This window comes from Cricetulus griseus, chromosome 6 (assembly GCF_003668045.3).
Source record: "Cricetulus griseus strain 17A/GY chromosome 6, alternate assembly CriGri-PICRH-1.0, whole genome shotgun sequence".
Lineage (NCBI taxonomy): Eukaryota > Metazoa > Chordata > Mammalia > Rodentia > Cricetidae > Cricetulus > Cricetulus griseus.
The window spans coordinates 23753420-23770935 of NC_048599.1; the positions used below are offsets into that span (position 1 = coordinate 23753420).

The 17516-nt window shown below is 48.4% G+C and overlaps 1 protein-coding gene across 3 annotated transcripts in view; it reads left to right on the forward strand.

The window, feature by feature from the left end:
* The window catches only part of LOC100754679 (ubiquinol-cytochrome-c reductase complex assembly factor 1), a 92671-nt gene extending 82418 nt beyond the window's left edge, over positions 1-10253 (forward strand). For all 3 annotated transcript variants that reach the window (XM_027421358.2, XM_027421360.1, XM_027421359.2), the window contains 2 exons: positions 5394-5507; positions 8655-10253. In XM_027421358.2, the coding sequence (XP_027277159.1) occupies positions 5394-5507; positions 8655-8789 (249 nt within the window). In that variant the 3' untranslated portion in view covers positions 8790-10253. The remainder of the gene's footprint in view (positions 1-5393; positions 5508-8654) is intronic.
* Positions 10254-17516: the final 7263 nt, after the last annotated feature.

Consider the following 17516-nt stretch of genomic DNA (forward strand, 5'->3'; position numbering starts at 1 on the left):
AAATGAGTTACACCTGCAGGCTTGTCTGCAGTGCCTCATGCACAAAGCTATGCTTGCTGAGCAGCCACAGTCTCGAACTGAAAGTCTGCCCATTGAATGCCAGTTCTCCACTTCCTCCTCCTCCCAGACCCTGGCAACCACTGTTTTACTTTCTGTCTCTATGAGCAGACTCTTACAGTGTTTGCTCATCTGTTACTGGCTTATAGCGTGTCTCTAGGTTCATCCATGTTGTATCTGTGTCATTTCCCAGCCCTCCAACTTTATTATGGAAATTTCAAGCATGTAGAAAATTAAAAAGATGGTGTAATGAACACCTGTATACATACTCGAACCATTCATCATACCTCATTTTTCTCTTGATAAATGTGGTTAACTCCTGACTTTATGCAAGCACCACCTCCTGGGAAAGAGTCCCCAACTTTCCCAGGCTTAGCTCATTCCACCTGCCCAGGTGCTTACAGCACTTAACCAGCATTAAGTCTGTCACCTGGCTGGGTGTGGCTTTCTTTTGGGAAGTGACAGTGCCCAATTGTTTCTGATGTCTAACACAGTGCTGGACCTGCAGTGATGTGGGGAAGAAGTGTACAGAGTAACACTGGGGTGCAGCCCAGTTGGTAGGTCACTTACTTCATGAAGCCCTGGGTTTGATTCTCTGGACTGATGAAACGGCATGGTGGCACATGCCTGTAATCTCATCTGGCTTCTTATCTCGTCAATTTATTCACGTTAGGGATTGAACCCAGGGTTTTATCCTTTCTAGGCAAGCCTCTGCCAACTGAGCTATGTTTCTAGCTTTTTTATTCCCCTTTTGCATTGTTTGAGAATTTCATGCATGTATATCATGTGTTTTGATTAAATCCACCCCCATTCCCTCTCCTACAATTCCCCCCCCACCACTTTTTCCTTCAAACTTCACCTGCTCTCCGATTTCTTTTCTTGTCTCCACCCCCCCCCCCCCGCGCGCAGTTTACCAGTTTACCTGTTGCTGTCTGTATGTGCATGGGAGCCTCTCATAGTCTGCACCCAGGAGACACGTTAAATGTGTTCCCTATGCCCCTTTGAAGGCTTTGATCCAGTAGGAGCCACTCGGTGCTTCAGCAAGCACCCAGGTGACATGAACAGGAAAGCCTGGAAAATACACTGATTACCTGGGATACTTTCTAGAAATTTCAGTGTCAGGAACCTATCACCCAAAGGTACTGACTTAACTGTTGTGAGTAGATAGCTGCAAAAGATCTCAAGGGGCTGGAAAGACGGCTCAGCAGTTAAGAGTACTGACTGCCCTTCCAGAGGACCCAGGTTCAATTCCCAGCACCCACATAGCAGCTCACAACTGTCTGTAATTCCAGTTCCAGGGGAAACGACACCTTCACACAGACAAAACATCAATGCACATGAAACAAAATCAAATAAAAAATAACAAAAAAAGTTCCCAGGTGGTTTAGATGTGTAAGTCCAAAACAGCTTTGCTTCCTTCCTTCCTTCCTTCCTAACTTCCTTCCTTCCTTCCTTCCTTCCTTCCTTCCTTCCTTCCTTCCTTCCTTCCTTCCTTCCTTCCTTCCTTTCTGTTTGTTTTTTGAGACAAGGTTTCTCAGTGTATCCCTGGATGTTCTGAAACTCACTCTGGAGACCAGGTTGGCCTAGAACTCAGAGATCCTCCTGTCTCTGCCTCTCAAGTGCTGGGATTAAAGGCGTGCGCCACCACCGCCTGGCTGATCTCCCTAGGTCACTTCTTCGAAACTTCTTTCCTGACCTCACTAGATCGCTTGTGTTTTTACTCTGCATTTCAGTATCCATTTAACAATGGTTTTTAGCATGTTTATCATGTGTGATAGATGAGGATTGTGTTGGTGACTCAAACTGACATAGTTTCAGTCTCTCTCCCATTGAAGTTACTGAGACAGGTGGCACACAAGTAGCTACTAAATAAGCAGAAAAATGCTTAGAGGGCACCGGTAGAGAATAACAGTGGAAGATACAGTGTGGACCAGGAGGAGCTCTCCAAGGACCGCTTCTAAAGTAAAGGCTGAAGAATGAGGAGGCAGAGGCACCAGTGGATTGTGGTCTCACCAAGGGCCTTAGCATTTGTTCACTGTCCAAGACTTTGCTATGTTGCCTCATGCGTCCTGGATTGCAAGCCCCCTGAGAGCTGAGCTCAGCCGATGTGACTCTGTGTTCATCTTAGAATGGTGCGAAGCGCAGGTGGTAGCTGCCACTCCGGGACAGTGCCACAGCTTCCTGTCTACCACACTAGACCTGGACACAGCTTCCTGTCTACCACACTAGACCTGGACACAGCTTCCTGTCTACCACACTAGACCTGGACACAGCTTCCTGTCTACCACACTAGACCTGGACACAGCTTCCTGTCTACCACACTAGACCTGGACACAGCTTCCTGTCTACCGCACTAGACCTGGACGCGCTAATTTCCTAAAGAACGCCTTCTTTTATGCCATGAGGCAAACGATTCCTAGATTATGAGGAATTGGCCCTGCACCCTAATGCTTGGTACCTTTCTCCTCTTCTGTTTCTTGACGTTCACATTTGCATACTTGAATAGTCTCCCATTTGTGTTCACTGAGCTACTAGCAGTCTGATGGAAAGAAGACTGCGGCTGGGTTTGGCGTTGGAGTCTGCCATTTTCAGCACACTGGTACTGTATGCCAGGGCTGTGTGACGCTAGGCAGCTACCATCCCCTGACCTCAGCAGTACAGGCAGGTTCCTCTCAACACCAATTACCTCGCTAACCTCTGAGCCTCGGTACTTATCTTTCATGTGGGGGTAATAACACCTGTGCTGAGTGGTGTGGTGCAGGTAGTCATTAGACACTAGCTGGCAAAGAGACCTGGTAATCTGGAACAGGTTCTTAGCAGGGCTAACACCTCCGAGTCCCCCTTTGCCCTCTAACTTCTCAGGACCCCTGTGAGTGGATTCGCCCTGTCTCAGCCGTCTCCCCAGCTCCAGGGATCCCTGACTGCACAGGTCATGACTCCCCGGCTTCTCTCTTTGTGGGCTCTATTCTTTCTCCAAGCTCCTGTGCCACTCCCACCCACTCCTTCCCATATCACATAAGTAGGTTCCTGCCAACAGCGGCCCGCCTGTGCCCAGGGCACTTCACACACAGGCGGGCTGTTGTGTTAGCAAATAGCTTGCGGGAGGATGATGTGCCTGAGCTTGTCCTTGGTTGTTGTTGCCATCTGCTAGAAGAAGCGGATTTCCCAGCTCAGCCATCGCACACCAGGACAGTCTTCCGCTGTGAAACTGTGGGGGTTATTTAGCAGAAGGCATCTCGAGCAGGTGAAGTGCTTTTCCACCTATCTGTTACCCCCCCATGGGTAGGTTGAACCTTTTTGATAGCTGACCTGTAGTCAGCCCTCTTATATGCCACAGACCACTGTATAACATGGACTAAATGTCCCTGTGTCTTTGTAACCCTTACTAGGTAACGAGCCTTTTGTGGACATCGTCTCTGTGGGGTAGGAATTAATCAGGCTCTGCTAATGAATGAGAAACTGAGGCTCCAGAGGGGCTAAGTCTTCTCGAAGGCCACACTACCATAAAGTGACGGAGCTGGCACTGAACTTAGGTGGTTTGACTCCCATATCCCACTGTTGCCTCGACTATACTAACTCCCAGTGAAAGCAATGCTTTTGTATATTGCATCCAACATATTTCACTTTTCAAAATGGCTTTGCAGACTGGCACAATGGCACATGCCTGTAATTCTAGTGCTTGGGAAGTATAGGCAGAGGGTCGGGAGTTCAAGGGCTCCCTTGGCTACATAGAGAGTTTGAGGACAGTTTTGGGTACATGAGACTCTGTCATAAAAATAAAAAAGCTGTTCTGGAGAGAGCTCGTTCAGTTAAGGCAGTTACCACAAAGCCTTATGGGCCAGGCTGGATCCCAGGGATCCACATGGTAAAAGCAGAGAACCAAACATTGCAAGTTGTCCTCTGACCTTCACATGCACTCTGGCATGTGTACACCCATACCCACATCCATGCAAAATCAATACATGTAATTCTCTTTAAAAGACTTTACTTTTTGTGTGGTGGTGCTAGGAATTGATTCCAGGGCTTTGAAGATACTAACCAAGCACTCCACCGCTGAGCCACACCCCCAGGCCACATTACCTCATCTTTGTAATTCAAGGATGCTGTAGGTAGAGCAAGTATTTTCTTTTACCTCTGCCGCTGAAGCCCTGGGGTGAGAGGCATTCACCACCCCACCCATTTTAGAGCCCTGAGACTTGGGTTTAGCCATAACCATTGTGCCAGTCGTCTGAGTTCAAGGCAACACTTCAGTTCCATGTCCTACTTTGGCACCAAGGCAGATGCACTTCTTAGGGCCTTTCCCTTCATTTGCCTTCATCCTCCCTGCCCTAGAGGTCTGGGCTAGAAAATGGCTGTAATTGGCCTCTATAATATCCGGGCTTCCAAACAAGAGTTCCCAGTGCCAGGAGAGGCAATATCAGACACACAGACAGGCTCTGAGCATGGCCCTAGGCAGCCCCGTGTGGCCCATGGAAAACCTACTAAACAGCCTGTCCCTTGCTTCAGAGTCCAAGCCAGTCATGGCCAGACGGGTGACAGTGAAGGCAGGGTACTCAGTTCCCTTTCCCAAAGAGCCAGCTACCTTGCAGATGTGTGACCTTGGACCAGACAAGTATGAGCAGTTCACACCCACCCCCATGCCCAGGCAAACACAGATTTGTGAACAGCAGCAGAAGTATGGCTACTACACTCCTTTGCTGGGTGGGCCTTGCAGACATTCATTGCCTCGGCCAGGCACAATGGGTAGAGGAGAATGGACTATACCTGGGAGGGTGCAACAGGCATGAGTGCCAGCTTTGCATTACCTCAGCCAGTGCCAGGACTCTCAGAGTCCCATGGCCTTCTGTATAAAAGAAGGGTTGAGGGGATGGAGAAATGGCTTGGTGATTAGGAGCACTGGGTGCTCTTCCAGAGAACCTGGGTTTAATTTCTAGCACCCACATGATGGCTCACAATCATTTGTAACTCCAGTTCCAGAAGATCTGATGCCCTTTTCAGACCTCCACAGGAAACAGGCACTCAAGTGGTACTCATGCAGGCCAAACCCTCATATACATAAAATAAAAATAAAATTTACTTTTAAACAAATAAGAAGCACTGGAGGCAGAGGCAGCTTTGTGAGGCCAGCCTGGTCCGAGTTTCAGGCCAGCCAGGGCTACACAGTGAAACCCTGTCACCACACCCACCCACCCCTTAAAAAAAAAAAAAAAAGTCAGATGTTCTTAAGCTCGCCCATTACCCTCTCACTCCATCTGAATCCATTCTTTGATCTCCTGTTCAAATATCCCAGTGTTAATATCATGGCTCTGCAAGACACGTCTTGTTGTGTGTTCTAGGGGATCCTTTCTGATGATCGTGGACTGGCTGCTGCCCTCTGGAGAACCTTCTTCAACCAGAAATGTGAAGACCCTCGGCAGCTTGAATTGCTGGTGGAGTATGTGAGGAAACAGGTTAGCACCCGCTCCCTGCTCACACCTGGTGGCAGTTGAGTCCTCCTGAGTGCATGGTGCTAGTGCAAGCATCTTGGTAGGTCATAAGAGGCTGACTGACCAGGAGCTAGTTTAAGGGATTCTGACCCAGCCACATCAACAACACACCCATGATGAAGGCTGAGCATCCTCCCTCCCTCCCTCCCTCCCTCCCTCCCTTCCTTCTTTCTCCCTTCTCCCATCCTTCTTCCTTCTTCCTCTTTCCATCCCTCCTCTCCCTCTCTCTCTGTCTCCCCCCCCTTCTCTCAGTTTCATTGTAGCCCAGACTGACCTTGGATTTCTGATCTTCCTGCCTTCATCTGTGAGCCACCAGACCTAGTTTAAGAATGAGCATCTTTGGCCAGGCATAGTGGTGCATGCCTTTAATCCCAGGGCTTGGGAAGCAGAGGCAAAAGCAAACAGGTTTCTGTGAGTTCAAGGCCAACCTGGTCTACAGAGAGAGTTCTAGGATAGCCAGGGCTACACAGAGAAACCCTGTCTCAAACAAAACAATAATGAAGAATGAGCACGTTTCGTGTCCAGCTGTGAACGAGGCTGAGGATGCCAGGGGTGGGGAATGAGAGGAAAGAGAGAGCCTTGTGCTTTCAGAAAGCCGTGGTATTCATTTGCTGTTTCACTACCTGCTGGTGCTGGGTGCTGTGCTAATTACTACACCCTCAGTTCTGGAAGATTTGGAATGAGACATAGTGACACCCACTGTGCCCATTTTGTGCCCATTTTGTGGCTATTGATTCCTGTGCTCCTTACTGCTAGCAGAGCCAGGCTTCAGGCAGCCCCTGACAGACACGTCAAATTCTCCCCACTGGCTGCTCTTTGCTGTCAAGCAGGGTTGGAATATCAGGTCCTTGCCCCTCTGGCTCTGAAGGCTCCTGACCCTAAAGCTTCCAGGATGAGCTCCTTGGGAGGACTGTTTGAGCACCAGGCAGAATTAACTCCTGATCTCCTGCCCTAGATCCTGCGTGGACAGGAAATTCATTCCGTCTGCATGAATGGATTCACTCATCCTGAGGCAGGACATGGAGGCTTTTCTGGGGTCTCCCAGTGGTTCACCCTGCACGACTGGCCTCAAAACCCAGGCTGGGTGAATCATTTAACCACTGGAGACCACAGCAGCTGCAGACAGCTCACCAGCATGAGCTGTTGTGAGTCACACCTTTGCTTCATGGACTTGGCCCCTGGGGCTGAAGGGGCATCGTGCCATGAGTTCACCTCCATGGCCTTGCTAGCGTCCAACAAGCAGGAAAGGGAAGGCCAGATCACAGCTCTGGAGCAGACAGGGCTAATAGGACCAGCTAGTTGCCTGATGTAAAGCTGGCATGTTGAGGCTGATGGTAGCTGGAGCGTAGGGAACCCCAGAAGCCGATTGCCATTTGACTGCTCTTCGGATCTGCCAGAGCCAGGGAGAAGGCACTGTGGCTAGAGAGCCTCACCCTTAGACAGGAGTCAAAATTGGCAAAGTAAACACTTTTTTTAGAGACCCACCCAATTTTTCCATCTGTCCTGGTGGGCTTGTGCCAGAGGCCATGACAAGGCATAGCCAGGACCTCTCCAGGGGCTCAGAAAGAAGGGTTTGCCTTAACAAATGCCCCTGTGAGAAGTCTCATTTGACCCCACTAGAAATGGGCAATGGTGGAGCCCTAAGAGAGTAAGAAGCTTTGATGGGGACCCAGTTCTGCCATGCCTTAGAGCACCTGCAGTGCCAGCCCTGGGCTGATCTTCGAGACTCAGTCCTGCCCTGGAGCCATGCAGGCCCACAAGCAGCCCTGGGGTGAACTGGCCAGTCTAGTGTGTGTGGTCCAGGGTCAGGAGGGTGCTGGGGAAGCCAGAGAAAGGCATGCTCTGACCCAGTGTGTCAGGGCAGCCCAGGAAGCCGGGCCTTGAGCAGTCTCTGGTACTACACATTGTATTGGTTACTATTTGGTAATCAATCTGCAGTTAAAATCAACAACCCAGGAGGTAGGCAAAATGGTGGCATTCGGGGTAGGAGTGGGGAAGCTAGAAAGAGGCGTGGACTGTGGTTCATTTGAACTGTGGACCCAGGAAAGCTGAGCCTCTCGGGTCAGAGGCTGGGCCTGAGCTCAAGAGGCAGTCTGAAAATGAAACAGGAGCAGTGAGCTCTTGGAAGAGGAGACAATCCAAGGCCTAAGGTGAAGCCCCAGTCTTCCTTCTCCCCATAAGGAGCCTGCCCAGTCGGGTGGGGCAAACTAGGGCCTCTGGGCAGTGTCAGGACCCACTGAAGGATAGTGGAGTCAAACACGTTAGAAAAGCAGTTGGTGTGCCAGGGTTTGGCATGCACTGTGCTGTTTACTCTCCCCTGTGCCCGGTAAGATACACATTTCCGGCTGCTCTCAGACAAGGGGACCATCGAAGGCAAGATGTAGACAGGATGACTTCTGGAAATCATCTGTTCTAACTTCTTGGCCTGTAAGAACTTTGTTATGAGTGTGTGGCGGAGGGTAAATGTCCCTCCTAGGGATTGAATGGGTGGAGTGGGGATATGTGATAGGGAATTCCCTACAACATCGTCAGTGCAATTTCCTAGGTCACTGGTTCTCAACCTTCCGAATGCACTGAGCGTTGGTGGTGCACGCCTTTAGTCCCGGCACTCAGGAGGCAGAGGCAGGCAGACCTCTGTGAGTTTGAGACCAGCCTGGTCTACAGGAGCAAGTTCCAGGACAGCCTCCAAAGCTACAGAGAAGCCCTGTCTCGAAAAACAAAAACAAAAAAACAACAACAAAAAAAAACAAAAAAAACCTTCCTAACACTCTAATGCTGCCACCCTTTAGTACAGTTCCTCGTGTTGTGGAGATCCCCATAAAATTATTTCATTGCTACTTCATAACTCTAATTCTCCTACTGTTAAGAATTGTAATGTAAAATATCTGATATGCAGGATATTTGATATACGACCCCTGTGAAAGGGCTGTTCACCCCACAGGTTAAGAACCACTGACCTAGGTAATTATTTCTCCAAATACCCTTAATGCCATAATCTTAGAGCTGGACAGTCAGGTTACCACCACCACCCGTGTTCCCTTCCAGCCACTCCTTGGGGAAGCTTTGCAGCCCTCACATACAGCTCTGTCCCCCTGCTCTCTCTACTTGTAGATGCAATACCTGGACTCCATGAATGGTGAGGATCTGCTTCTGACAGGAGAAGTGAGATGGCGCCCTCTGGTGGAAAAGAATCCACAGAGCATCTTGAAGCCTCGTACTCCTACTTACAATGATGAGGGTCTTTGAGAGACTGGCCCGACTGACTGCTCAGTTGGCTGGCTGGCTGGCTATGAGGAACCCCCATGGAAGAAGTGCCTGTTTATCTAGGACTCTGAAGAAGGTGGCCTGAACTGACTTTTGAACAGCACCTGTTGAATACTCGGGTCCTTTGTGTTGAGTTTCTTCTTGTGATCCCAGGAGTCTGATCCAGTGGGGGTACTACCGGGAGGTCATCTCGCTCTCCCGACATGTTCCCTCCCTCAAGAGAAGCCCCAAGCACACTTTCCAAGTCCCTCCAGCAGCACATGTGACTGAGAGCTTTTCCCAAAGGCTGAGGAAGGGATGGGTAGGTTAGAAAGGGGCCCCTCACCCAGGGCCCCCTGTGCCTAGGAGAAGTTTCTAATGTGTCAAGATGGATAACCATATACTGTCCCCCAGCTATGAGCCATGGGGTTGAAGTAGCCATTAAAAAAAAGATGTATTTCTGCCATGGTTCTTCTTTGTTCCAGGGTCTTTTAGAAACCTAGGTAAAGCCGGTCCTTGTGGCACGTCTTTAATCCCAGCGCTTGGGAGACAGAGGCAAGGGGATCTCTGAGTTCGAGGCCAGCCTGGTCTACAGAGCAAGTGCCAGGACAGCCAAGGCTATACAGAGAAACCTTCCTGTCTCAAAAAAACAAACAAACTAAAAAAGAACAGAAACATAGGTGAGACGGTGGACGATCCAGGCTCAAGAATTAACTCCAGCTCAGTTAGAGGCAGAGAGAGGTCAGAGGCTCCCTGCTACTTGCTGCTCCTGTCTCCAGTTCACAGAGGAGCCACTGTCTGGGCAAATCGCAGTCCACCAGGCACATTCTCTGGGACCCAGGAGGTCTCTGAGGACCAAGGGGCTTGTCACATCCTAAGTCATGTAGAAAGAGGTCTGGAGAATAGAAGTCCCTTTGTCACCCACAGTGACATCCTTTACATGAGAAAGTCTTCCTGGCCTGTGAGTACCATTCCAGCCCCAGCCCAATTTCTACCCTGTCCTCAGCTTCTGAAGCATAAGCTGTAAGGGACACCTGGTCTGAGCTCTTAAGGGGCCTGTTCTTCCTCTCAGAGAGTTTGGGTCATCTCTTGGAAGGTTTTTCTGAAATTGAGGAAAGGGGGTGGGAACAGTCTTGCCCTCCCTCCCCCATCCAGCTTTCTTCATTGAACTTGTTATAAAATGAGTCATATAAAGAAACTCTATACCGTGAGGTAGACGCCACTTCTGTGAAAACATTACAAATCAAGCCGCCTTCTCTTGCTTTATTTGCGATGCTTTGGTTGCAAGCGGGGCTCTGGAGTGAAGCGTCCTCTGTGAGTGCGAGATAATAACACCTTGTAACTCATTACATCTGGGCACTATTTACATAAACCAGAAGCGAGCCAGGCAGGAATTTGCTGATTAATTTATTTTTAATGGAGTGAAGTATGCCATGCACCAAAATAAACTTTACTGTGTGTACCTAACTGCTCCTGGAATGGATGGAAAAATTAATGGAACAGATTTTGGCTCCTAACCCTGCACATTAATTCATATATAAAAGTCATTTGAGTGTTAACCCATTTGCTGCCCAGGGCAGCTCCCCAGCCACAGATCCCAGCCCACAGCACCAGTTTAGCTACTGGGCTTGCTTTAGTGTCAGGAACTTTGCTAGCAACTTTAAAGGTCATTAGGGCCCATCCTGGTACCCTTGCCCACCTCCCTTAGATCCTGTGTTCATGCAAACCCTAGCTGAATCCAGTAGCAGAAAATGGTGCTTGCTTGTGGAGATTGTATCCATAGCATTCAGTGTTAAGATACAGTGACTCAACATGGAGTTGTATTGTGGTTCCCGGGGTCCTTATTTGTGGCCATATGCACCAGTTGCCACACCACACCCTCTCATCTTCAAGATAACACTCAGGTACTTTATAGGCCACAGGCTCTTCAGTTTGCTGCCACCTCCATTCCAGCCTGATTTAACAGGTCTCTCATCCATTCTTCCCTGAGCACACTGAGTCACTTGAAGTTATCTGAAGGGACCACACTGTGTTTTATCTACCTGGACCTCATTCTTCCTGGTGCTGACTAAAGAGATCTTAACCTTCCCGATTGTCACTTCCCCTTCTCTCTCCCACAGACCCCTGCAGGGTTTCCAGGGTGCACCTTATAACGTCCTGTGCTCACTTAGCACACCTCTAAAAACAGATGTGACTTTTTGTTCACACCCTCCTCCCATACTGCAATGTTGGCTGCAGCCACACGAGATGGCTGCTGTGTTGGGAGGTCACTTGCTGTGCACTGTCTTGCAACATCTGTGTGCACCTAGTAAATAAGTGAGAGCGAACATACAGCCCAACAAAAAGCCTTTATTGAACCATCCTCGGTTCATCTTGTTTTAGCAGTGATGCTAAAATATCAAGCAGCTCCAAACCCAAAAGCTCCATATAAACACTTTTCTAATTAAATTTTTTAAAAAAAGACAAAACAAGTAACATTGTTTCTGGTTCCCAGAAGACTGCTCTTTGGGGATTATTTTGTCACTTTTGATGTACTTCCAGGAGGAGAGTAGAACAAATTAAGAGACAGTTACAAAGAGCTGAGTATGGCTGAGGCATGATTGATTGCCTTGAGGCCAGCCTAATCTACAGAATGAGACCCTATCAATAAAAAGGCCATCAAGACAGTGCAGGGGGTAGAGGTGGCTTGTTGCTGACCCCAGTGACCTGACTTAGATTGCCGGGACTCCACATGATAGGGAGTTCCACATGGTAGAACTCAGTCCTGCAAGTTGTCTTCTGACTTCTATGCTCCATGGCATAGGTGAACACACGCGAGTGTAAAATTAAGTAAATAAAAAGAAACTGACGCAAAGCAAAATTTGAAATATAAAATGCAAGTGGAAGGAAAGCGGGAAAATAATTATACAAGGAATATCCTACTCAGAATAAAATAAAATAAAAAATTCATGACTTTCACGGACTGGAGAGATAGCCCCGGTGGTTAAGATCACTGTCTTCCCTTCCAGAGGACCTGGGTTCAAGTCCCAGCAGCCACATGGCAGCTCACAACTATCTTTAACTCCAAGGGATCTGACACCCTCATACTGACGTAAAAACTAAAATAAATAAAATAGAACTCCTACCCAGAGGCCCTCAGACAATACAGGCTATTGCTATTGCTCTTGGTCGTCCATTAGAACTAGAGGGAAAACCCTATTGCCAAAGAGACACCACATAGTTCAGTTGCAGGACAAAGAGAAATAAAATTAGAGCTGAGCTGGAAGTGTCCCCCTACTGGCTAGCATTCAGAGTATGGAAGATGCCAGCAGACCTGTGGGGGAGAGAAGTCAATGTTCTTACCCAGATGTGAACCCTGTAAACTGCCATGTTGGCGAGATGCGCCCATTTGTGCAATAGTGGCGTGACTGTTAGAAGGGTAATCAACTGCTTCCTGATTGGATTTGAGACCCACTCCCTAAGACTGAATTCATGTCTGGTTCTATAAACCTGGTGGTCAGAAGCCCATGTCTGAGGAGGTCATAGGCCTTATGGTGAAACCTTGTGTGGATTTGCTAAGTGGACATGCTGTCAAACCGTCCTCTGAATACTTAGCTTACACCCACAGATGAGCACTGCTTTCAGCCTTGGTCAGAGGAGCAACTACTTACAGTGGGAAGCGGTTGATGCAAAGGCTCCTAACTGTCATGCAGGGTAAGTTGCTGTTGAGTATTCAGTCTTAGACGGAATATCTAAGAAAGATGGCTCAGTGGTTAAGAGCACTGGCTGCTCTTCCGGAAGACTTGGTTGGATTCCCAGCACTCTTGTGGCAGCTCACAACCATCAGTAATCCAGTTACAGAGGATCCAATGCCTCCCTGGTCTTTGCAGATACCAGACATGTGTGTAATATACAGACGGCCGTGTCGGCAGAAAAAAATCCATGCACGTAAAATTTAAAAATTTAATGGGACATCGGTTTCAAGGCTCAGGGAATATCGCGGAAGAGGGGCCAGAAGAGCTGGAGGATGGGAGGACTGCTGTCTTCTAGACATGGCCTAGCCATTGCACTCTGGACTCAGCATCTGCGGTTACCTGAACAAGCGGGGGCCCAGAAACTCCCCATCGTGGATGGAGGAGGAGCTTTTCAGGCCCAGCCCCTTCCTGAGAAGTTATGGTTTGGGGGGAGGAAACATTTCTTTAGCAGTGTAGCTGCTGGTAAGTTGTCCATGCCCCACTAAATAACTCCACACCCAGGCTCATGCAGGCAAACCTAACTCAACTCACTGGGTCGCAAAGAAACAAAAGTCATGAAAATAGGGGGCAGGGGATACTTGTCAGAAAGAAGGTTTGGTGCAAGTAGGAGGGGGTGAGAGAGAGTAATGCTTGAGAACGACCAAAATACACTACAAACATGAAATCATGTTTGGAATATTTGGGAGGTTGAGGCAGGAGGATAACAAGCTGGGGCAGGCAGTCTTCGTGGTATCACAAGACCCTGCCACTCCCATGCCTGGACTGCTCATCACCAACTCTCACGTGGTCTGTTTGTTTTGTTTTTTTATTTATGAAAGTAAGTGCACTCTCACCAGGCCCATATGACAGACATCATCCTCAGTATTTTTACTGACCACAATGAAGAGGCTTAAGGCTCAGGTGGCCTAGAGAGTTACCCAAGATGGCTCCACCTCAGACCATGGGGCTGCAGCACCTAACCCTCTCCCTAGACCACACTGCCTCCCTCAGGTCAGCATGGAGATCTGCAATTGAGTATAAAACTTAGCCAAAGTGAGGAAAGAGACTGCCTCAAGCTGTCACCCCTCTGTCACAGGAAAACGTCTCTTGTGAGTGCATCAGAAGACAGCATTTTCCCTAGAGGTTTTCGAATGAGAAACATTGAGCAATGATGTGGACGATAAAATTTTTAAATAACTGATATTTGATTCTGCCCTGTGACAGACACATCTGTCACCTCTTTTCACCTATTATTTCATTTAAATCTCATCCGAAGCCCTGAGAGGTGTCAGCTCGTGCTACAGCTGAGGGAAATGGAAGCTTGAAAAGGCCCAGGTTTATCCCGAGGACAGGCTCATGTGACTGACACTCCAGCCATCTGCTTTAGTTCTGGAGAGTTGTAGATGAAGCTGCATCTGTGCTATAGCTAACCGAAGAGCCAGGTGTGGCGGTGCACATCTTTAGGTCCCAGCACTCAAAAGGCAGACAGGCAGATGCATCTGTGAAGTTTGAGGCTAGCCTGGTCTACATAGAGAATTCCAGGTCAGCCAGAGCTATATAGAGAAACCCTGGCTCAAACAAAAAACACACACAGACACACAGAAGGGGCCAGACAGTTAAGAGCACTGACTGCTCTTTCAGAGGACCCAAGGTTAGCTCCCAGCATCTACATTGGGCAGCTAAATCCTGCTCCGAGGAACTTGGTGCCATCTTCTGACCTATGAGAACACTTGTACACACGTGGTGCGCATACACACACACACACACACACACACACACACACACACACACACACACACACACCTACATATTTAAAAGTTAAAGCATTACCCGGGCAGTAGTGGTGCATACCTTTAATTCCAGCACTGAGTTTGAGCTCAGCCTGGTCTACAGAGTGAGTTCCAGGACAGCCAAAGCTACATAATAATACCCTGTCTCAAAAAAACAACACAAAAAAGTGTATGAGGATGCTGAGTCCATCTTGGGTATGGAGAGGACATGTAATGAAAGTGAATGAGTTCCCACAGGTAAAGTAGGGTGAGGACCAGGGCAGGGTGGTAGCAGCCCTCAGAAGAGGTGTTAGGAAGAGCAAGAATGGGCACTGGAGGCAGGGTCTGGAGAGAAGCTGAGGAGGGGGAGAGCTTCTGGAAGGACTCCCCACGTGGCCTGCTGCAACATGGGACCTGAGAGTAAGCTGGGAGGTTTAGGGGTTTCAGATGTTCTAGGAACATGGCTGACTGCTGAGAGAATGCAGATTGCAAGAGGTAACAGCAGTGCATACGAACATGGTTTGGAGTCTTTGGAGAGGTGGGAATAGTAAGGATTTCCCTGGAATGTTAGGGACTTGCTGTCATTAATCCCTCTCAAAAATTGAAGTCCGGCTTCGAAAACAAGACCTGGCCCTGTAGAGGTGGGAAGAATCCTTTCTTTAAAAAAATGTTTTTTGTTTGTTTTTATGTGTATGAGTTCAAGGTGAGTTCTGGCAGATGCTGGGTGCTGGGCTCACCAACAGTGGTTCAGTAAAGTCCCCTAGGACAGGTGTGATAGAGAGAATCATGGCCGGGGCCTTTGCCTGTATGTATGTCTGTGTACCACATGTGTGCCTAGTCCTGGAAGAAGCCAGAAGAAGGTGTTTGATCTCCTGGAACTGGAGTTACAGACGGTCGTGAGCCATCACGAAGGTACTACAAGGAATCCGAGTCCTCTGAAAGAGCAGCGAGTGCTCCTAATCAGTAAGGCCTCTCTAGCCCACCCCACCCCGCCTATCAGCAAGGTTTCACTGTGTAGTCCAGGACTGCAGTTGATGTTTTTCACTCCTTTTTCTTACTCTTTGGGGGCCTTCCACCCAGCACCCAAATAAATCACACACAGGCTTATTTTTACTTAAAAATGCCTAGCCTTGGTTTGGCTAAGTTCTAGCCAGCTTCCCTTAACTTATCTTGTCTACCTTTTGCCTCTGGACTTTTTCCTTTCTCTATTTCTGTCTACCTTATCTTTCCATCTTCCATGTCTGGTTGGATGGCTGGCCCCTTGTGTTCTCACTTCTTGATCTCTTGCTCCTCCCTCCTTTTCTTGTTTCTTTCTCAGATTTCTCCTCCTATTTATTCTCTCTGCCTGCCAGCCCCACCTATCCTTTCTCCTGCCTCGATATTGGCCATTCAGATCTCTTAGACCATTTATTTGCCTGTTTTAGACAGGCAAAATAACACAGCTTCACAGAGTTAAACAAATGCGACATAAAAGAATACAACACATCTTTGCATCAGTAAAAAAAAAAATGTTCTACAGCACAAACAAATGTAACACACCTTAAAATAATTTTCCACGACACAGGATGCCTTGGATTTGCTATGTGGATGAGGCTGACCTTGAACTCACAGAGATCCACCTGCTTCTGCCTTCTGTATTCTGGGACAAATTATATGCACCACCACATCCGGCTTGCACCCTTTCTTGAGACCAAAGATTGCAAGGACAGAAGGGAGACAAGGGATTCCTGAAGAGAGAAGCTAGGAGGAGACTGGCTGTTAGTGATGCCCAGGAAACCTAGTTTGTGCACTATTTGGAAGTAGTCAGGAAGAGAGTTAATGGATTTACTGGGAAGAAATGAGACAGCTGCAAATGATTTTGGCTCTTCCCTTGGGAGTAGCACTCCTGCCCCTGCCTCCCTGTCCCTGCCCACCACCAGCCTCCCCCACCCCACTGTGCCCATCATGCCTTGCCTATGCCATACAGCATTTGCTCTTAGAGGCCGGAAGAGCAGACCTCAAACCATAGCCATGGTTGTCCCTAGTCACACCTGCCCTTGTACTAACCACCCAGCAGAGGCTTTCTGGACACCTCTCTGAGCCATTGTCGGTGAGCCTAGGACCCAGAATCTGTCCAGATCAAAAGCCCCTTTCCAGAATGTGGAGGGGAAAATAGGGAGAGATGCCACAGAGAGCCTGCTTTCTCTGGAGCTCCAGAGTGGATCGTGGTGCTAAGCCCCAAGCACCTGGTTTATTCCTTGGTTTAATCCGCAGTTTATAATTATTTATGAGTCTATCTTCCTCACCCAACAGTGAGCTTTACCAGAGCAGACACAAGCTCTTACTCATCTTCGGGAACCCCCCACCCACTAGTATCTGAAAGTAGACACTAAATCCATGTTGGGGAGACTGGCCCGAGGGAAAAGGAAAGGGGTGGGCAGGAAGAGGTAACCGTAACAGGGGCCTGAAAGGCCCAGAAGATAATGTTTCTTCCCCTCTCAAGTTCAGAATGGATGGGAAATAAGACACCAGACAGATGAACATTAAAATGGTGGCTTTACTAGTATCGCAGATAAAGCTGCTGACAGAGCATCCAACAGACTTCCTAACATTGCCACAGAACTAGACATCCTGCTCTTCCAGGACGGGGTGGACTTCCTCCTAGTAGAGGCTTATACTGAGTAGATATATACAGAACATGCTAATTCCCCCCAAGGCAGGGAAGGGGGAGAAGGAGGAAGAGAATGAGAAGGAATCAAAAAAGACCGAGGCCAGCTCCTCCCCAAGCCATCGCCACACAAGCCCACTCCTCTTTTTTGGAAGAAGAGGACGACACTGTAAGGGTGCTGAAGAGGGATGATGGCTCTCTCAGATGTCTCCTTCTACAGAGTGGAGTGGAATTCCCTCCCTTCTTCTTACGGAAACATGAATGAGGGCATGTCTCCCACTGTTCTACGGGATCGGATGGATGGATGGATGGATGGATGGATGGATGGATGGATGGATGGATGGATGGGGCAGAGGTTGGCAGGGTTAATCCCAGCACTCAGGAGGCAGAGGCAGGTGGATCTCTGTGAGTTTGAGATCAGCCAGGTCTACAAGAGCTAGTTCCAGGTCAGCCTCCAAAGCCACAGAGAAACCCTGTCTTGGAAAAAAAAAAAAAAAAAAAGATAAGCCCTTAACATCTCACAGTCCATTTTAAAAAAAAAAAAAAAAAAAGCCAAAATGTCCAGCATGCTGGAGAAGTATGTGAATACTCGTATGTACAC